Genomic DNA, 22,027 nt, shown 5'->3' with positions numbered 1-22,027 from the left:
TCTTTTGTTGGTTCGAACTGATGACAGCAGATTCCATGTCTTTGCATGAAGGCTCAAAAGCGAAGGATGTTCTTCAAAAGGGTGTCCTTCATTCTGCTGTGTAGTTTTGTCTTTATCAAATTAATCTCAGAGAATGTGCATTCAACTGCTGCATTGCTGAATGGTGAAAGAAAGATCCAAGTTCATAAAAATCTTGGTCCCCGGCAACATCCCTGTGGTTTTTCACATCAATCCACAACTTCTCCACTTGGCAGTGCTCTGTATATTCTAATGGCAATGTGTCCAGGACTCTCCACTTCTGATCAAGCTTTGCGAGAGCTCAAAGTCAATAATTTCAGAGCACTGTGATGTCACACAACTTCCATTTGGATTTGAAGCAGTGCATCCTTACTTCCGTCAGCATAGTGGAATACTTGCGCCACTCGAATGGAGTGCACCCAATAGTTGTACATATGCCACAAATGTAGTTAGAGGATGACTTTAATCACCTAATTTTATGTAAATTCAAGGCGAGGTGTTTGGCAGATCTCAAACGAACTTGCCGATCGGCGAGATTTTCTGCTTGAAGTTGGAGGAGTTGAATACAGAGCACTGAAGCCATACACTTTCTGCTTAACCTAGTCAACAAAAGACAACATTCTTGTTATTCCAAACAGGCTAACAGATTTGTGTGGACACACAATTGTTGTGATAAAACTCTGACAGTGATTCAAGGACACAAGACTACATTGCTAAAGTTGCTGCTAGCAGAAACCCTAAGCAAGGCAGTTACAGAAAGGAAATAATAAATAATGTTACCATGAGAACCCTACTGTATGTATATATGTAAACATTAATTAAAAATGTCTTACTCTTGACATAAACAGTTCGCATTTAAAGTTATTACAGCATTTTCCTGAGAAGTCTCCGGTGGGAATTTAAGACTGAACTACAGATACAATGCTTTGTGGATAGGCAAAAGTTAACTGACATCAAGATGAAAATGGCCTATTGAGTGACATGCTTATTTCAGAAACACAAAGTTGGGGTTGTACTGTCGAAATTTGGTGACAACCGAATTGTGCTGTCCACACATTGCACTCCTAAATCCTTCAGTAGTTCCCATTGAATCTCAGGCCCAAACACATGCTTAATGAGCGCTGAACATTTACTGTGCTGCAGTCGGATACCCTTTTGAGCAATTTTACAGACAAGTTCATCTACTGCATGATCTTTCTTTCCTTCTTTCTTTCTTTCTTTCTCTTTCTTTCTTTCTTTCTTTCTTTCTTTCTTTCTTTTTTTCTTTCTCTATTCTATACACAAATAACTCAGTAGAACAGATTTAACAGCTGTTCTTTAGTTGTTTCACGTCGCCCATGTTTATTAAATATTTTGGCTAGTTTTTAAATATAAATTTATATTATATTATAGTTAATATATTACTACCTAATGTTTAACTACTATTGATTATACATCAGTTTCTCGAAAATAATCAGATACATCCTCATTAGGAAAATAAAAGAACTGTGATAGTGGGTAATATAAAACAGAGGTTTCATGACTAAATTCACCTTTAGACCTGAACACATCATCACTCAGGGAAAAGAAACGAGGAAGTGACATTTTGTTCTGGCCATAAATAGGGAGTTTCGGTAAACAAATTTGTATGGCTGTTGCTTATATGGAAGTTGTATTATTTGATTACCTAATTACATTGTTCATTGTTCAATATATCTATTGTTGTTATTTATAATGTTAACTTTAATGACATTTGGCAGATCAATTTTCTTTGCTCAAAATAGTCAGTTAATTGTTCATTCCACCTTCTGGTTCTGGTTTTCAGCTTTTTAAAATATTTTATTATATTTATATTATATTAACATACATTTTTTCTTTTGATGTGAAAACACTGACATACAACTGATAAGGATTTATTAAAACAAATGCAGTAAGTTAAACTTGTGATTGTTTTTTCCCCATGAGGATGAGTGATGCTCATCATGATTGAATTCTGAACAAACTGCAGGTACCAAAACTGTCAAATATCCACTTTTACCACTTCAACAGTATGCGAGAAACGTTTTGTTTAAACAAATTTAATACAACATTTGTTGTAGCGATATAAATAAATAAATTATCCTGTGTAAAAGTACTCCATGCATCAAGTTCTCCACGTAAAATATAAGGCTATGAAAATAATGTATTAGCAATACAAGATTAAAATAAAAGTTGTAATATTTTGACTATTCAAGTCAAAATTAAAAGAATGAATTCGCAGCATTACAACAAGAACATTGTAGGTATATAAAAAACATTTTGAGAATAAAGTCAAAAGGTATGTGACGTGTTGTACAAAATGTGTACATGTTGTTTTATATACTAGGAAAAAACTTAATAACATCTAAGTATTTGAGGGTAAGCTCAGCAGCAATGTAATGCAGAAATCTTTCAACTGTTTGCATTCACTGCAAATACATGTTTTGTTTCATGTTGTGTTTACGTATTGACTTATATTCATATATGTTTATTATTCATAGATGTTTGCATGATGTTTTGTAAATGTTGTTTAAAATGTTTTTTCATGATGGTTTTTAAAAATAAATGTTTTGAAATGTTTCATCTAAATGTGTCATTTACATAAAATATTTTGGATATATTGCCTGTATAGTGAACTACTAGTGTAGGTTACTGGTGTACAGTATATACCACAACAGTGTAATATTAAAATGTTTCTTTTAACTTGCAGTAACAATTATCTAACTGAAGGTCAAATTTTGTGACCTTCAGTTAGATGTAATATTTAACATAAACACTCTAAATGTAATATTTAACATAATTTGGCCTAATTGATTTACTGTAGGTTTAATACAGGTCAATACTGATACTCATATATTTTTTTTTTACCTATAGAAAAAAAAAAAAGTTTTTCACCTTGTAATTTTGTAAATCCATATTGTAACAGCCGAGAAAGTTTAATGTGCTAAATTAGATATTAGTGATTACTGACACATCTTAATCAAATATCTATACTGTATGCATATTTAACAGAATAAGTGCAGTAAACATGGTTGGGACCACATAAAGCACAATGCTACAGCTATCTCCTGCCCTGTTGACTGAAGTTATTATTGCTCTTCCACTATCAAATCTAAAACATGACTCGTGTCATATCCAATACTAGGTGACACAGTGAGATCTTTGCTTTCTATGCCCATTTATCATTAACTGAAAGCTGATGTAAATAGTTCAGATGATTTGAGCTGCTGCTCCTGACAGTCGAGAGCTCGATCATGATGGTTTCTTATCGTTTATACTGGACACTGTGGATGCTGTTGTGTTTTGGTAAGACTTCTAAGCAATTAAATAATGTTGTGTATTGAATTTAATACCTGCAGAAATATCTATCTGTCTTTTTCTACAGAACAATATTTCAGTCAAGATCTGCAGATCCCTGAGCCGCCTAATAAAGAAGAAGGAGACAGTGTGGTGTTCACTCCTGATAATCCACCACCCTCCACATCGATTCTTATAACTCAATGGTTTTTTACAACAGCTACTATAATTATAGTAGTGTCTGGTGTACCTACAGTAAACCCTGCATATGAAGGCAGAATCAGTTTTGACAGCAACACTTTCGCTCTGACGCTGCAGAACCTGAGACACAGTGATTCTGGAATATACAGACTCAGTGTTACAACTAGTGCTGGAGAGACACGTACTGGAGAAACTTCACTACAAGTCGGTGAGTATGTAACAATTTTTTATTTTTTTTTTGAGCATAGACTATATGTCTAATAGATGATGATACAAATGGATAATAAGTATATTAAGTATGGATGGATGTTGGGGGTTGATTTTTATTAAAATATGGTTTACATTTAGCTGTTGTTGTTATATGATTGCATTAAGACAGTCTTGAACATTTTTTTACCTTCATCATTTACTTTTGGTACTTTATACCTTTTAGGACTTAAATTCTTATTGCTTGACCCTCAAACAAAACCTATCTCAGAATTAATCATGAAATTATTTATATAGATTTTCATAAAATTTCCATCATGACAAACAGTTTTGCCCTTAATAAAAAGTTGTTTTTAATCTTAGGGTCATATTAAAGGGGTCTTGTATATGCTTTAAAACACCCAGGCTATTCAAGCAATAAACATTTCTGTCAGTATACTGTTCAGTACTGCCCTGGACCACACTGAATTGAATTTCATTCAGTGCTCACTAAATGGGAAAGACTCATTTTAGATCCAGTGTTTTTGTTCTTTCTCTCGCATTTACACAGAAAAACTCTCTGTCAGACTTATTGGTCCAGAGGAACCATTAATAGAGGGTGACTCATCTGCTAACATCACCTCTGTGGGAACAAACAGAATCATCTCTGTGCAGTGGATGAAAAATAACAGTCCTCTGTCTCCTAGCAACAGCATCATCTTCTCACCTGATTTCAGATCAGTGTCCATCAGTCCAGTGCAGAGATCAGACAGTGGGGAATATCAGTGTACATATACAAACCCTTTCAACTCTGAGACGGCAACATACAACCTGATCATCATCTGTGAGTGTTAAACATTTAAACAAAGATGATTTGAGCTCAAACCTGATGAAATATAAACACACTTCATTTAGTTTGTCCCTCTAACAGTGAGTTTCTTGTGTTTGTTCTAGATGGACCAGAAGATGTTTCTATTAAGGGTCCAGATGTGGTGAATTCAGGGGTTCGTGTGTCTCTGTCTTGCTCTGCAAATTCTGTACCTTCTGCCACATTCAGATGGATGTTTAATGGAAAAGACACCGGTGTGACCACAGACACATTGACCATAGATAAGACTGACTTCACAGACAGCGGAGATTACGACTGCACCGCCTGGAATAGTGTCACAAACAGAAGCGCCTCACAAAGACATGCTTTATTAGTTAAAGGTAAGCAATTAAAAATAACCTGAAATTTGATAACCATTGCTTTGACCTTAATTTACCACTTACACAAAGGTACTTTCTATTTTTGAAAATGTATATTTTTTTCTTTTTTCTTCTAATCATTTTTCTTACTGTTTTATACACATCTGTTCTAGAGTTGTGTTGCTTTGAATAGTCTGTTATTGTTCATATGTGTTTGCCACAGTAGGTGGTGGAGAAGGAGGAGGAGGAGGAGGATTAGTTCCTAGTGACCAAGTAACCATTGAAGTGAATAAGCATTGATGCATCAATGTCAATGGAACTGAATTAAAATTTCATTTATGTTGAAACAATGTTATAATTTTAACAAAATTGCATTAGTAATGTCACTGAATCATTATTAAGAAGTGATGTTGATTCATTATGTTTGTTTAAAACGGTGGAAAATACAACTTAAATTATATGGAATATCAACATAACTAAATCACTGTTGTAATCTGATGTACCCAGAGGTAATGATGACACAACATTAAAGATTAACATTTGCTACATCAATTCCTGATCTTTACAAAGTTTCTATTGCTACACTAAAACATAAAAAACAAGACGTTTTGTGAAAACCATAAAAAACAGGATACTGTAACTATAGTTAGGTCACTATATTTTTGCTTTACATGGGTATCTCTTCTTTTCTTTAAACACAATCAATAGAAAGTGCTAGGACTACTCTTGTGGAAGATTTTTATTAATCAGTATAATATAGCCATTTTTATTCTCCCATTATAATCATGTATCTGACTATGTCTGTGTAAGAGGCCTGTGAGAGAATGGAATGTGCTTGCCTCTCGCTCTGCCTCTGCCATTAGATATATGGTAACTGTATGAGAGGCCATTCAAGACATATTTCAAACTTTACTCGCGCACACACTATCAAACTCTCTCTCATACTCTACTATAATGTCTCACACACACTATCAAACTCTCTCATGCACACTGCTATACTGTCTCTCACACACTACCAAACTCATTCACACGCACTATCAAACTCTCTCTCACACACTACCAAACTCTCTCGCGCACACTACCAAACTCATTCACACGCACTATCAAACTCTCTCGCGCACGCACTATCAAACTCTCTCTCACACACTACCAAACTCTCTCGCGCACACTACCAAACTCATTCACACGCACTATCAAACTCTCTCGCGCACGCACTATCAAACTCTCTCTCACACACTACCAAACTCTCTCGCGCACACTACCAAACTCATTCACACGCACTATCAAACTCTCTCGCGCACGCACTATCAAACTCTCTCTCACACACTACCAAACTCACTCGCGCACACTACCACTCATTCACACGCACTATCAAACTCTATCTCACATATTGCTGCTGTCCTGCAGAAACATCCTATCTCCAAATTTCGTTTTTTTTTAAATTTATTTATTAATTTATTTTATTTTCATAAATCTTAGTGGTCATCCTTTACGTCTCTCTGTGGGTTTTGAAATATTTTTTTTAACCAGTGAAAAGTATTAAAAAGAGCTTGTGACTAAACTTAGTAACTCTATTGGCTCTTCAAGCTGTCAGTCAAACCTCATAACTCCACTGTATGGAGAAAGATCTCTGCTTGTTTACAATATTAGGGTAAATAAAAAACTGCTTGTTTGAATAAATACAGCGCCTTTTTTCTTTACCCAAGAAACACTATAAATAAAAAAATAATGTTGTATGTGTTTGAGGAGCGGGGAAGAGTGTCTTGGTGTAGCATTTGTCATCGAGTCATGAGAAAGAGATAGTTTGCATCGAAAGCCGTACAACAGCGGTTTGATGTTGACCAATCAGTTTAAAGGGGCGTTTATTTCCCGACATTCATATTGGTTTTGTGTTTCCATTCGGCAAATTAGAACAGTGTGATGAAAACGAAAATAAAAATATGGAACCCCCCACATGACAGAATATGTGATAAATGAACAGTTTCTTAGTTTTTCTGTTTTGAAGACAAAAACGAGAAAACTATCCGAAGGTACAGACCGTGAGTGAATTGGTATTTCTCACGAAAGAGTTTGATAGTGTGCGTGAGAGAGTTTGATAGCGCGTGTGAGAGAGTTTGATAGTGTGTGTGTGCGAATGTGAGTAGTGCTTACCCTGGGACATGTGTCAAAAAGTGATTTATGGCCCCTTTGATTGATGACTTGACAGGTGTGACCTTTTGTCCTTCCGTTTCCGGACTGTGTCAACACAACCTTTGACCCCGATGTCATTGACCTATGACCTCCGGATATTAGGATGAATGTAATGTTGTTTGTGTTTGTCCATCTGGCTGTTGACCTGTGACCTTCGGATATTAGGATGAATGTAATGTTGTTTGTGTTTGTCCATCTGGATGTTGACCCGTGAGCTCCGGGAGTGAATGATCGTTTGACCCGGTTGTTTGAACAGATATTTCGGGGGTGTCGCATTCCGTCACAGGGTTATATAAATAGAGGTTCAGACATTCTGCAAAAATGAGAAGAGGAGCTATGAGCTACATAGACATGGGGCATTTAAACTCACCTAGAACTCCTGATATGGATAGCGATGATGACTCGATATATGACGGGCTGGAAATGGCACCAAAAAAACATTGCAGACATACGAGTATAACAAAGTTTCTCCATGACAATACGGATGTCGTGAAAAAGGAGAATATAATGTCCAATAAGCGGGTATTTGGCTACATCTTTCATAAAGCATCCAGAGTCGTGACTCTCTACACAGCAGATACCCTCGGTGATTTTTACCGGGGGGATCCGTGTGTGGTGTTTCATGAGAAAGACTGGGTGCTGTTTTACGGCCGTGTCTGGAAGGATCTGAATGACTGCCGGGGGATGCCGTTGTACATCTCTGAGTTTGACAGTGTGGTGCCGAATACCCGGTTCCGTGTGGTCGGAGACCATTCTATGAAGAATGACGACGAATATGTCTACATTTTCTGCTGCAAAGACAAGACAAAGCTCCGTGACCCACCCCGACGCCTTGTGGAAAAGGAAGAACACGACAAACTGTACGAGATGCAGTTTTTGTTCACGTGGCGTGATCTGGATCTGCTGAGTGGCTTTTTCTCGGCGATAAACAAGATGTTCAATTGGTGCAACATACATGATGGTTACAAGAAAATTAAAGTGGCCCTGTTCCACCCAGAGAGATGCCCCCGCAGCGACATGTACGAACTGCCGGCCCCGCCCATTCACTACAGCCATTAAAAGAGCGGGTAAGTCTAACCCACCAACACTTCTCATTTATAAGCCATGGCTCGAGACATGTCTCCACAGCAGATGCACTGCTTCATCAACTCATACAAATGCGATCTCGATCATCCTGATGATAATGCTACGGATCATGTTCTAACAGAAAACACTTCTGCAACGGACACTTCGAAAGAATGGCTGGATAAATTCTGCACAGAGCTCGGATACCGCAACCTCTCCTTCCTGACGGAACTCTGCGCCGACACACCTTTCGCTACTAAACAGGATTTTGACGTGACAGACGGCTGCTTTACCGATATCGGATTCAAGACCGTGAAAGCCACGATCGCAGCGCTGCTGCAGCACATCATCAGCAACAAGTTGAAGGAAGACTGTGAGGGCTGTGCCATTGATCACCCCAGCCAGCTCCAACACTCCTGCCTGTTTGAACCACCTACATTTTTCTTCGATACTCACTTTGACGAACTGACCCGCAAGCTGTTTAAACCCAGCCTTCGCCGCGCTATCGCTCACGCGCTACAACGCTGCGGACTAAAGTCGCACCCTCAACGGATTCAAGGAACAACCGGAGCTATTCTGCATGAATTAAAAGAAGAGCCGTACATCGGCAGCAGGCTGCAAGCAATCAGGGACGAGCTTGTGGACGAATCGTGCAAGAAAGCAGTCTACGACGCGGTCGATATCTGGTCGGGTAAACCCCTTACGGATGGAGAGTAACCAAGAAACCGTCAGCAGCACCACCGACACTAACAACATGGGTCTGGTATATAGCCTAAAAGATTTTATGGGAAATATGTTCAAAGAACATTACAGAAGAGAACTCGAGAGATTGCTGGAAGAAGTGATCATATTTTCAAATTCTGATGATGAAGAAGAAGAAGAAGATGATGATAATGATGATGAAGATAAGCGTGTAAAGAATCTCAAGAAAGTAATGAAAAATGCTCGAGGAGTGATATGTACATGGGGTAAAATGATCACCGAATGTGCCAATAACGATGAACCGCTTTCTGTTTTAAGAAACGTTCTGGATATAGTGTGTGAAGCAGAGTTGCGTTTTGCCGACATCACATGTATCTGTGCCTTTGTAACTGATGTTTGTGAGGAGTTGGTGTTAAAAGATGCTGATTTCGATGTAAATCCTTTTATTGAAACAGCGGTTGATCATTTCTTAGATTGTGATTTAAAGACATGTCGTGAATTTCTTTTCTGGTTAGAGTGTATCTAACAAAATTTTACTCTTCATACTCTGCATGTAATACCTTGTCTTTCTTATTTTATTGTCTTATTACTCGGAGATAGCTATCATATATCCTATCATGTATATTTTCTTGTTTTATTACTTTGAGATAGTTGTCATTATCATATATATCCTATCATATATCCTGTAACGATTTTTAATAAAAAGTTTAACGCATACCAGCCTTTGTCTTATTCTTTTGCAAAAGGTTGAGCCGATAACATGGCAGAGCTCATGAAAGATGCTTATTATACACCTTCCAACCCCGGATCATTAGGGGGGAAAAAACGCCTAAAAGACGCGGTCTTTAAGGATAGTGGCGTCCGTCTAAGCGATAAAGAGGTTTCAGATTGGCTTGCCGGTGAGGACGCTTACACATTACACAGAACCGCGCCTGTGAAATACAAACGCAATAGAGTTGTGGTTTATGGTATCGACGCGCAGTTCCAAGCGGATCTCGTTGATATGACTGCGTATTCCAAGGATAATGATAATAATAAATATTTGTTGACTTGCATCGATGTATTTAGCAAGTATGCGTGGTGTCGTGTACTAAAGAATAAAAGCGGTGCAGAGGTCACTAAGGCGTTTGAGTCTATACTCAAAGAGCGACGTGTACCGCAGAAATTACAGACTGATCAGGGGACGGAATTTTTTAACAAGCGTTTTCAAGACTTAATGAAAAAGCATAACATCACTCATTTCGCAACGGCTACGGATTTGAAAGCTAGCGTCGTGGAGCGTTTTAATCGAACATTAAAAAGTCGTATGTGGAGATTTTTAACGGCCACAAACTCCCACCGGTACATAGATGTTTTACAAGATATTATGGAGGGGTACAACAGCAGTTATCACCGGAGTATTAGGATGCGACCTTTGGACGTCAACAAAGAAAATGAGGCGAGTGTGTTTCAAAACTTGTACGGTGATATAAAGAAGAATGAAAAGGTTTTATTTAAATATAAAGTCGGAGATCTTGTTAGGATCTCTAAAGTGAGAGGGCCATTCGCCAAAGGGTATGAGCAGAACTACACGGAGGAATTTTTCACAATATCCGCATGCATTCCTCGTCAACCACCTGTCTACAGACTATCTGATTACGACGGTGAGATCATCGACGGAGTTTTTTATGAAAAAGAGCTACAAAAGATCATTGTGAGCAAAAACAAGTCGTTTAAGGTGGAAAAGGTTTTAGGGGAGAAAAAACAGGGGAGGTCTACGCTCGTTTTAGTGAAATGGTTAGGATGGCCGTCGAAATTTAATAGCTATATTGACAAAAAAACTCTGGTGGATTTGCAAAAGCCTTAAAACGCGTAAACTCATTACGGATCGGTTCATTCATGTAAAGGCTACTATCATGGAAGATCAAGGTTTCTATGTTACGTTGCCGTGCAACGCATCTTTGGACGTCTATCCTGAAAACCGTATATCTAGTTACAGAACGAGGCTATCTACAACCATCAACTTGAAAGGAAAATGGGATGTTGCGCTTGCTGAAATTGAATATCCTAAAAGTTGGTACACCTTAAGTGATAAGGATGGGGGTTTCACGCTTTACAAGGCCCCACTCCCGACGGAAAAGGAAGGAGATAAACCGGGGGAAAAGAAAAAGATTAGAAAGATATCGGGGACTACTGTAAGGAAGGAATTAAAAATAAATGGTGGATACTACGCGACCATTTACGATGTAATCCTTGGGGTAAATAAGGTTCTTGCAAAGAACGGAGAACTGCGTTATGATGAATTGAGAAACAAGGTGTATCTAGTGGCAATACGTAACATAGCGGTAGGGTTCTATGGAAAACTCGCCACTATTTTAGGGGTGAAGCCGGATGATCCTCTCGGACGTGCGGACTACCATGCTGAAGCTGATTTTACAACGAGTGTTAATACATACGCCCCTTATCAGGCTGATATTAACGCGGGTCTCTATACGATCTACGTTTACACAGACATTATCCAATATCAGGCCGTCGGGGATTCGCACGTCCCCCTTTTGAGATGCGTACATATATCGGGTGAAAACAAGGAAACGGTTAGTGTTAGATACGACAAACCTCATTACGTACCGGTCAACAAGGAGCTCATCACGGACATTGTCGTGGAATTGAAGGACGATCATAACTGCGAAATACCATTTTCTTACGGAAAAGTTGTTGTAAAACTTCACTTTAAACCGTCGAAACATTCTATTCTTTAAAATGAATTATTATAACCCCCGTGAGACGAACGCTGCGGAATATGTCAATTATTACCGAAATCAGGCCGGCGGAGGTCTGCCAGGATACGCAGGGGGCGGAGTTATGTATGGGGCCGGTCTTGGTGGATTGTTCAGAGGTTTGTTTAGGATGGCCATACCATTTCTCAAAAGAGGGTTCAGCATTGCCAAACCTCACCTAAAATCGGCAGCCAAAAATATAGTGACAGACGTAGTCTCGAACGCTCTGTCGAGATCAAATAACGACGACTCTAAACCGCAAGGCGGATCAGGCTTGATGGTAATGGCACGAAAGAGTCTATCTAAACCTCCGGGTATAAGGAGGCGTGGTCGTACCGTGACAAAAAAGAAGAAAACAGCCCGTTCCTTCAAGAAGTTAGCAGTCGGTAGTAGAAAGCGTAAGAAGTCTGTGAAGCGTAACGTATCAGTTAAGCGAACCATTTTCTAACATGGCCTTACTACACCGCATGTCAGGCGAGTGCATCAAGTCTGAATTGGACCTATTCACGGTCCCGCTAACGCAAACTGTTATTGAGAAAAACAGCTATTTAGAAGTTCCTCCATTATCGGCTATATCGGACTCTGCTCCGTTGGAGTTTTTTATCGCCGGAACCGGCGAGGATTATTTGGACCTAAATAACACCTTGGTGTATCTACGGCTTAAAATCACAGCCCCTGATGGCAGCGACCTAGCGGACGACGCAAAGGTCGGTCTAATAAATTACCCCGGAGCAACTATATTTTCGCAAGTCGACGTCAGTCTTGGTGATCGGCTGATATCTCAGAGTTCGAGTACCTATCCATACCGGGCCATAATCGAGAGCCTCATTAATTACGGTAAAGATGCGCTGGAATCACTCTTCTCCGCGGGGCTGTTTTACAAAGATACAGCCGGTCAGATGGACGTGGCGGATCCCGCGGGCGCTAACGCCGGCTTGACAAAAAGAGCTCGATACACAAGCGAAAGCAAGACTGTCGAGCTACTTGCGCCGATTCACAGCGACATTTTCTTTCAAGAAAAATTAATGCTGAACGGCGTTGACATTAAAATTCGCATGATCAGAGGCAAGGATGAATTCTGTCTGATGAAAACTGGTGACCCCGCTTACAAATTAAAAATCATGACTGCGTCACTGTTTGTCAAGAAAGTGTCCGTATCACCATCCGTTAGACTAGGACACGCGCAGGCCTTACTCGGGGCTACGGCCAAGTACCCTATAGACAGGGTATGCCTAAAAAATTTCTCCATACCGGCCGGCAGCCGTGTTTCAAATCAAGAAAATTTGTTTTTAGGAACACTGCCAAAATCTTTAGTTCTGGCTATGGTTGATAACGATTCATTCACTGGAAACTATGGGAAAAACCCCTTTGCATTTAAACATTATGACTTGGAGTACCTGGCAGTCTACGTCGACGGACAGCAATTCCCTGCAAAGCCGCTGCAACCCGATTTTGCAGCGGGGCTGGCGGTACGTGAATTTTACCAGCTGGCTATGGCAACGGGTAGACATCTTAAAAACCAACCGTTATCTATCGACCGCGATGATTTTCTGAACGGATACGCGCTTTACGCCTTTAACCTCACACCTGATGAAGACTGCGGTCAGCACATCTCCCTCGTCAAGTCGGGTAACATCAGACTCGAAGCCCGTTTCAAAAACCCACTGCCGCGCACTATTAATTTAATAGTTTACGCAGTTTTTGACAGCATCGTGGAGCTCTCTAACCGCAGACAGGTTCTGGTCGATTACTATTGAAATGAACACGGTACAACTCACCGCCGTCATGGAAAAAATCATGTGCAAACCACATTTTATCGGTGTTCTACCGTGTGATCAACTCCCTACGGTACCGATAACGAACTTACCTGCAATGACGATAATTAATACGGATCCGGCCCACATGCCGGGCGAACACTGGACCGCTGTTTATTTGGATGAGGACGGACCTAGTTGTTTTTTCGATAGTTATGGCAACCCTCCGGACAGTGATCTCTTTCCACCCACCATCAAAACATTTCTAACAACCAACTCCGCTACCACCCTATATTCAGCCAGACGAGTCCAAGATTTTACATCGGATGCGTGCGGACAGCACTGCGTGTTTTTTCTGTACCACATGGCCAGAGGTGTCGACTATGACAATGTGCTGAGGCTCTACAGCGACGATTATATTAAAAATGATAAAATGGTCAGGCTCTTTGTGAAAAGATTAAGGCCGAATGTTTGTAATGAAAAATTAAGTCTGTGTATTCAATGTGTACAATCTTGTAATACTTCTACGGACTGTGGTTGATTGATCAAATTAACAATGTGATTGTTTAGTATATAAACGAATAAAAACGCTTAAACGGGAATCTTTCTCTTGTCTTTTATTTTACATGCAAACATCCGGTACATGAACAGTGCATTTAGTTATTCCAATATTAACAAAATAAAGAAACCTTAAAATTCTAACCACTGTCCACGATCGAAAGAATGCGACTTAAACGATGAATCCTCTGATCGCGGAGACGATGAGTGGGGGAATTTTTTCTTTTTTGGCTTTTTAGCTTGGGGACCATACTCAGTGCCGTCGGCGCGTGGTTTACTCTTTAAAGAATTAATCGTTTGTCTAACATGATGATTCGGCACTGTAGAAAATGGAATGTTTAATTCCCCAAATGCTTGTAGAAACTTGGTCCATCCTACGGGTCTTTGGTCATCCCGTACCTTGTGCGGAGCAGTGATATTTTTTATCAAATCAAACATGTGTGACCCCGGTATAACTTTACCCTTGAACACAAACTCCCCCGACTCGTTCCAATCGCTGATCTCTTTAGCTTTAGACATTTTGTCTAATATGTAGCGCGTATTTTTCGCGCTCCTTGATGGTACATTCTTCAGAACTTCGGTCGCGACATCTTCCACATTGCCGTTGTGGCCATCGTCGGTAGGACCGCGGTCGTCTTTATGGGTGGGCTCGGAATGAGGTAGTGAAAGGGTTAAAACGCTACTCTCACGATTGCCTTGTTTAACGAGTGCCAAAAACCTGCTCAGGGTGTTTGTATAGAGTTTGGCTTTTTCGTATTGATTCAAATCAGACCTCTGTAGAATACTTCTTATGGTTGTATCCAGATCGTTCTCAACGGTCTGTTGAATATTCTCACGAACATTTTCATTTCTCAGCTTTTCCAGTTGGTGTTGAGGCACTAAATACATCTTCTCGGCGTATTCCATCGTCAGCCCTGTCTAGACGCTATTAAGCTTGAAATAAAGGGCACAGCGACACTCAGGAGAGGTAAAAGAAAACCGCCAGTCTGGTTGAAAATGCGCTTCTTGGCAGATATACCAATTTTTTTATTGGTAACAAATTTAATTTCCGATTTCCTCCTCTTCAGTTTTTCGTACTGCTGACGGTTGATAGGAATCGTGCCATAGAGTATGTTAAGAGCGACTTCGCACAATGTTAAAATGAGTTCGTCGGATGCCGATTGTAAAATAAGACGGCGTTGTTTAGGCGTCGATTTATGTAGCAGTTTTAATAGCGGGAGATGTTTACAAAGTCTGGCCGACATAGCGACTGTCACGTCCTTCGTTTTTTCTGGAGATAAACCACTTGGTGGTTGGAAAGCAACCCCGTTCTGAGGCGAAATTGTTCAGGAGTTTTTGCTTTATAGTCTATCATTAGATAGCCGAAAGGTTGACTCGTAGCATCTTGATAACACTCCATGAAGTATTTGGCGTTTCCGGGGTACATCTGCCGTCCTAGCACAGCCACTTGATTGGCATCCCGCGGGTTTTTAAACAGAATTAAGTAATTTGTGTTTAAGCTAATGGTCCTGCTGGATTTACCTTGGACAAATAAGTTTTGAGTGATGTATATAACGCTGAGATTGCGGTGGTGCACAAATTGCGTAAAGGCCTTTTCGACAGACTTGTTCCCGCAGGCCACTCCCATCAAATCATCCAAAATGAGTAGGTTGGTTTTACTGACAGGTAGTAAATCATCATCATCCAGACACGGGGGAATTCCTTCCACAAATTTAATGTCATACAATTTAAGTAATTCATCGTACAATGGTTGCCAGCAATCATACAAAAAAACAATGTTTTCAATTTTTTTAGAAATCAAATTCATGCCATTTTCCAACAGTTTTTTTACAAAATAACTCTTCCCTGAATTTGAAGGTCCACTTATCACACAACTGAATGGGAACTGAAGTCTGAAATCAAAATCAGAAACATCCCGGGACCCTCTGTGCATCGTAGGTTCAGTAGCCATAAGGAAGGGTGGTGAAGTCGGACAGAAGTCTGCGCTTATTATACACCACCTTAAACCTTTTAACGACTGACTTGTTATGCAAAGTGAGCGTCTTTTTATTCCTCACAATGTTTTCAGTGTGAGCCAGGATGTATTGCGTATCATCAGACAAAGTCACATAACCGTCAACCAGACCGATAAGGCTATCCAGACAGATGGCTTGGGAATTTTTAGCGTTCAACGTTATACCCTTAGCTTTCATGCACACTTTACCTTTGGCCGTGCGATAACCGTAAGATTTTGGGCCGCTGGAGCAAAACTCTGTGATATAATCACCGTCATCTATCTCATTTGTCAGCTCCCCCAAATAATCACCCAGAGGTGGCTCCCAGTCACCGTCCCTAGACACAAAAATGACGCTGTCTGTGTCGGAGTACAAGAGACGGTCGCCTAGTTTGTCCATGAGTTGGTACAATTCCAACCGAGCGTGCGCGGTTGTAAACGCACCTACAAATACATTAATGTCACGAGTCTCAACAACGTCTCCCTTTTTAGGACGATGTTGGACAAGCGCTACGTCGTCCGAGACAAAAGTGAAATATGTCATGGTCTCGGTTTCGCCAAAAACTATTCTGGTGAAAAGTTCGGGATCGTTCACGAGCGTGGTTTGAGGTAGCCCCTCCCTCATCGAGAACCTCCCCCAAAGGCTGTTTAACAGTAATTTGTTGATGGACCTCTGTGCGGGGTTATGATTGATATGTTCAGGATCAAGTTGTATCCCCTCTTTTTCAAAATAACTCTGAATGTAAGTCTCTTTGTCACTGTCTGTGACAACGTTTGACGGGTACCCCGATGCTTGTTGTTTCAACCGCAAAAACGTCTTTACGTATTCGCTAAACAATGTGTCTGATTGTTGCGGAAAGTGCCATACCTCGTCTATTTTCGCGACGACGTACCCCTTCTCGATGGCTTTTAAAAGTTCGATACTGACCCAACACCCCTCGAGCGCCCTCTCCTCGTCGTTGTGGTCGCAGTTTGTTGTTTGGTTTTGATCGCAAGCGCATGTGCGACATAACGGGAACATCAGTTTACCGTTGCATCTGTAAGGGAGAACAGGATGCAATAATTTGCGCGGAGGGTAGACGGTAGCTTTTATTAAACCGTAATAATTTTCGATAGGTTCAAAATCTTTGAAAATGATTTGAGGATGACCGATCGGATAGCTTTTTCTAGCCTGACAAAACGGGTATAAACTGGTAAAATCCAAGTAACTTATTTTCTCAGTTTCGCGCGTTTTGTGGTAGAGTTTATATGCGTTCGTACGTCCGCCGAACAACGCCTCTCGCGGCTTCAACCTCTCTGGGGCGGAATAAGTGCTCATAAATTCCATCACAGCAGGGTCAGTCTTTTTCATCTTGTCCCATTCGCATTCCCAGATCACTTCCATCTGTAAACCGTATGCGTTCTGCAGAATTTCAACCTTGTCGTCAAACCGTCTCCTGAGAACCCCATAGGTTACACCCGACAGGGGGTGTCTCTGATGAGGTTCAAAGCGACACGAATGTCCATGGTAAAAACATCCGTTGTATTCCAACCCATGCCTAGTCCCATTTTGCTCAAAGTAGCCGTCTAAAAAATAACGACCGACCGACACTTCGCCGTGGTTTAAAGCGTGATGAATGTCGACGTTTCGAGTCTTTTTTACAAACTCTAACCATTCGATCGATGCGCTCGAGTACGTCTTACTCTGTTGAACGTATGCATTGTTATGCGTCAGAGCCAGCGTATCTTTTTCGAGATAGTGTGTTTTGAAGACTCCCATACTACAGCTTGCTAACGTCGTGAATCCGAATGGATCGAGCTTGGTGCACTCTATGAATGCCTCGCGGTATTTCATACACCCTTCGCGCAGCAAAACGACGTCATTCACGCCGTAATCGTACAACTCGTTCTTAAAGTTAAACACTTTATCAGTAGTTGTGCCGTACCACGCGTCAAACTTTGCCTGATCCTTATCGGACATGTTATCGTAGTTGTAGTACTTCTTGTCAGGGTAGGGGCCGACATAACTCTCATTTTCGACTCTGTTGAAAAGATGTGGGAAGTAGCCTTTTTCTACGGTGCTCAGGTTTAACGCAGAAGGCATCTTTGAGAGGGCCATTGGGATAAATGCATAGCTGTCAATATACCGCTGGTCAAAAGCGTCATCATACATGAAGATTAATTTACATCCCTGCATTATGACGTCGAGCTTAAGACCCGCTTTGCAAAAATACTCCAGAATTAGAAAGGAGTCGAATCTAGACGCGTAATGGGCAATGAAACAGTACCCTTTATATCTGGGTTGCCTGAATCGGGTGATTAGCTTCGCGATGCAGTCGACGCCTTCGGCTACAAATCTCTTTCCGTTAAAAGTGATTGCGCAAACAAAATTGGCGACGTGTTTCCCATTTTCATAACGAGTTTCGAAATCGTAGAAAATGTAATTTGTGGAGGGTTGCTTGGGTGTAAGAGGCTGTATGAAACAGTTATGTACACCGAGAGGTTGAAGAACTTCGTGACAATGTACACATCGATGAGGGGCGCATTCGTGCGGTTTTCTAGCAACAGTGTATCGCCTGTTGCATAGTTTGCAATATTTTATAACATCGCACGGAGGATTACCTCCATCTGGGGTAGGTTTTTTATGCATTTCGTAGCAGTAAGCGGAGTTACAGAAACGCAGGCAATCGGGACAGTGCACCGGTTTTTTAGGGAATCTGTGACATTCGGGGTCATGACACACGTTACATACGTAGTTACAATGATGATCTCTGCGATTTGTGTAACCTTTATAACAAAATTCACACACGTAATCAGCGCCTATGAATGCCGTCAAATTCAGTATCATGTAGTAATGAGCGTCATGCAGATAGAGGCATACTGTTTTAGGATGAGGTTCATCCTGATTTTTGAATGTTTCTATCGTACCGGCGGTCGGTCTGTAAAAAACGACGATTTTGATACCTAACAGGGTTTCGAACGACGCTATGTTGTCCAGTCCAATTTTATTGTGGATGGAGAACCCCGCATTGTTGTGGATAATGGTCGCCATTCTTTCTAGTTCGCTCTCGGGTAACTGGGGGTTGAGAAAATGAGCGAGACAGATGGAGAAACATAGATTATTCGAGATGTTTAACGGGCAGAATAACGACATTTTTTTACGCTTAATCACCTCGTGACAAGCCAAATCGGTGAGTTTGCGACGTACCCGACCACCGCCTTGTCTGTTAATGGCTATGTTCGCATCAATCTCGACCGAGTCATCCGTCAATATCTGGTCGTCACTCTGTAAAACTTTTTCAAATTGATCCAGAAACATACCGACGTCATAATTACTCCCTGATGTTAAAACAGTATTAATGGGAGTTCTCAAAGAAGGAGCGGACATGGATAAATTGATAACACACCCGTCTCCACCAATATCTTCGCGCAAACGTCACTATATCGCTGAAGGTATTGTGTAAAAAATTATGATATGAGGCCAAATCATTAGAGTTGATTTCTCTCAGATTCATCGTCCTACGCAATTGTACGCTGTTGAAGCGTGGTCTTGGTAAAACATGATATCCGTTTACGGAACCACCGTGTCTAATCAGTGCGTCAATGTCGGGACGTTGTGTCTGAGGTCTATCGGTAATACTACTGGACGGGAGTTCAACAGCCTGATTACCTGTTGGGACGAGCTGAGTTGTCAGACGTTGGCTGATCAGAATTTTCGGTACCGGTAGGGGTAGCATCACCGATAGATGATGGAGGGATATTGCCGCCGCTATCTGTGGAGAGTGTAGGATCATTACATTTTGAGCCATTATTTAGACCAGCACCATCTTGTACGTTGGGTATGGAGTTGTCATTTAATAAACTCTGTAATCGATCACACAGGTCAACGGTGTGTGATTGTGCTACAAACATTTCTAAATCATCCAAATTATAAGAACGTTGTAACGAAACATCATTTAAAGACATTTCTACAGATTCTGGATACATATTTAACATCTGTCGTAATCTATCACACCTTTGGTCAGAGTTATCAGTATGCAAGTCAAGCTCACGCTGTAACAGCTCTGTGAGAGAATGGTCTGGTTGACAGGAATGCATTTTGTCTCCACAAAAACATTTCTCATCGGCCATTTTAATATTTATTTTGTTCAAAAACAGTAATGGTATCAAAACGGTTTGCTACAAAATATAAAAACATTCAGACGGAAATTTTAAAATTCATAACAGGTGAAAGAATATACAAATCATAGTGTAATAAAACAGACAAACATTCAATTGTGAAAATGTCTGATCTCTTGTACACCTCTGTGAGTTGCACATAGAAGATCCACCATCAGTCTTTTCTCTCTCAGATTTTCATTACCGTTAGATAGTACACACCCGAACCCTCTCTCATTCATTGTCATCTGCTCATTTAAAAGGCGGATAATATCATCCAAACGGGTTTCAATTCCATCCATACGCGTGTGTATTGCCAGCACTTCGGTAAGGGTATGATTGAGCGTTGCTTCAATGCGCTCACTGCGCTGGTGACCTCGAGATGAACTATTGCTCGAAGCCACTGACACGTTGCCGTCTTCTCCTTCTTCTTCTTGATCTTCTTGGTCTTGTTCTTGTTCATGTGTGTGTTCGTGTGCAGGTTCTTGGTCTTGTTCTACTGGTTCTTCTTGTGATGGATACGGGGTTTGGCCGCCTCTCGTTGGTGCGTCATCTTCGCTTGCCCATGACGCCTGGTCCCAAGCATTTAGCTGTGAATCAGACCATCTTAGTACACTCGCCGACGTTTGTCTTTCTGTAAAAATAGCAGATAACGTCAAGATTTTCACCTATACTTCATATTTTCAGGATTATTTCAGTCAATGAACCTAAAATAATGAATAATGTTCTTTACCGTCATTTACCGAGGGTATATGTATCCTCATAGGGGTGACGACACCAATGATTCTTTTCTTTGCGGGTGGTTCGTAGTCATCACCCTGAAGATCTTCATCTGAAGTAAGGTCTATTGCGTCTGCGTTAGATATTACAACGTCATTGTTTCTTGATGACGGCGTTATAGGCGGGGTACCATTTCTTAATACGATCTCACTGGGGGTGGCGCCCTGGTCCTGCCTTTCGGCCCCTCCTTGCTCTTGTGTGAGATCTATAAAGCCTGGTTGTGTGACTAGCTGGATTAATTCTAAATTAAAACAAAACATATTATCACATATTTCAATTACTTTCAAAATAGATATGAAAATTTGACATGCTGATTTGACATAAACATTACTAAAACCATATCACATGAGAGCATATATTTACCAATTGTCTGAGGTTTCTGCAACAAATGCCTGGTCTGATACTGCAAATAAGACAAATGCCAATTGTAATTTTTATGATTTACATATTACGTGAGAACATGTATTTACCCGGTTCTGCGCCGCCTATGTTAAATGTTGGTGTTGTTACTGTAAAATAAGACAGATGACATTTGTAATTTTGTAATTTACATGAACAGAAGTAAAAGTAAAAATAATAATGTTTACTCACAAAAGTCAATTGAATCAAAAGCATTCAGTTCGATGTTTGAACCTACGGGGCAAATAGACCTGTTAAAACGGTTGATTCAATGTCAGACTAATTTCACATATTTATGCATATTATTATTATTATTAAGAACTAGCACAACATATGCAGAAATGCCTGTATTTAGCATCCAAAACCAGAATTAAATTTACTGGGAATCAAACAGGTGGCAAAATGGCTCCATCTTGTGCCCAAAAAGTGAATAGCACTCCCGAAAAACATTAAACATTTACATATCATGTTAAAGCATGTACAGTAATCCAAAATACAATATAATATGTTTACTTTTAAAAAATGTAGAAATACCAAGAACACAGCACATGCAGAAATGCCTGTATTTAGCATCCAAAACCAGAATTAAATTTACTGGGAATCAAACAGGTGGCAAAATGGCTCCATCTTGTAGCCAAAAAAAAAAAAACATTAAACATGTACATATCATGTTAAAGCATGTACAGTAATCCAAAATACAATATAATATGTTTACTTTTAAAAAATGTAGAAATACCAAGAACACAGCACATGCAGAAATGCCTGTATTTAGCATCCAAAACCAGAATTAAATTTACTGGGAATCA

At 40.3% G+C, this 22,027-nt stretch overlaps 2 protein-coding genes across 3 annotated transcripts in view; one reads left to right on the top strand and one right to left on the bottom strand.

Annotated features, from left to right (window-relative positions):
- Nucleotides 1-22,027, top strand: part of LOC125242905 (carcinoembryonic antigen-related cell adhesion molecule 20-like) — a 151,332-nt gene that overhangs the window by 67,219 nt on the left and 62,086 nt on the right. Inside the window, exons 1-2 of one of the 2 annotated variants that reach the window (XM_048151997.1) lie at nucleotides 3,200-3,321; nucleotides 3,401-3,721. The exons of the other annotated variant lie outside the window; for it this stretch is intronic. Coding sequence (XP_048007954.1) covers nucleotides 3,270-3,321; nucleotides 3,401-3,721 — 373 coding nt within the window. The 5' untranslated portion in view covers nucleotides 3,200-3,269. Of the gene's footprint in view, nucleotides 1-3,199; nucleotides 3,322-3,400; nucleotides 3,722-22,027 lie in introns of those variants that run through there. 2 annotated transcript variants of the gene reach the window in all.
- On the bottom strand, nucleotides 19,591-21,140 carry LOC125242914. The gene is made up of 2 exons (XM_048152020.1): nucleotides 20,776-21,140; nucleotides 19,591-20,676 (listed from the first exon to the last, which is right to left on the bottom strand). The coding sequence occupies exons 1-2, from the start codon at nucleotides 21,080-21,082 to the stop codon at nucleotides 20,156-20,158; spliced, it is 828 nt and encodes a 275-aa protein (XP_048007977.1). The 5' UTR covers nucleotides 21,083-21,140; the 3' UTR covers nucleotides 19,591-20,155.

This window comes from Megalobrama amblycephala, linkage group LG13 (genome assembly GCF_018812025.1).
Source record: "Megalobrama amblycephala isolate DHTTF-2021 linkage group LG13, ASM1881202v1, whole genome shotgun sequence".
Lineage (NCBI taxonomy): Eukaryota > Metazoa > Chordata > Actinopteri > Cypriniformes > Xenocyprididae > Megalobrama > Megalobrama amblycephala.
Note: the sequence above shows the minus strand (reverse complement) of the source record. Positions and strands in the feature narration are given on the sequence as shown.

Excerpts from the sequence above, each read along its gene's own strand:
- LOC125242914 (XM_048152020.1), bottom strand. The coding sequence starts at position 21,082 with ATGTTTTGTTTTAATTTAGAATTAATCCAGCTAGTCACACAACCAGGC. Across the intron at positions 20,677-20,775 it reads TATACCCTCGGTAAATGACG|AAAGACAAACGTCGGCGAGT; the intron begins GTAAAGAACATT and ends CTATTTTTACAG.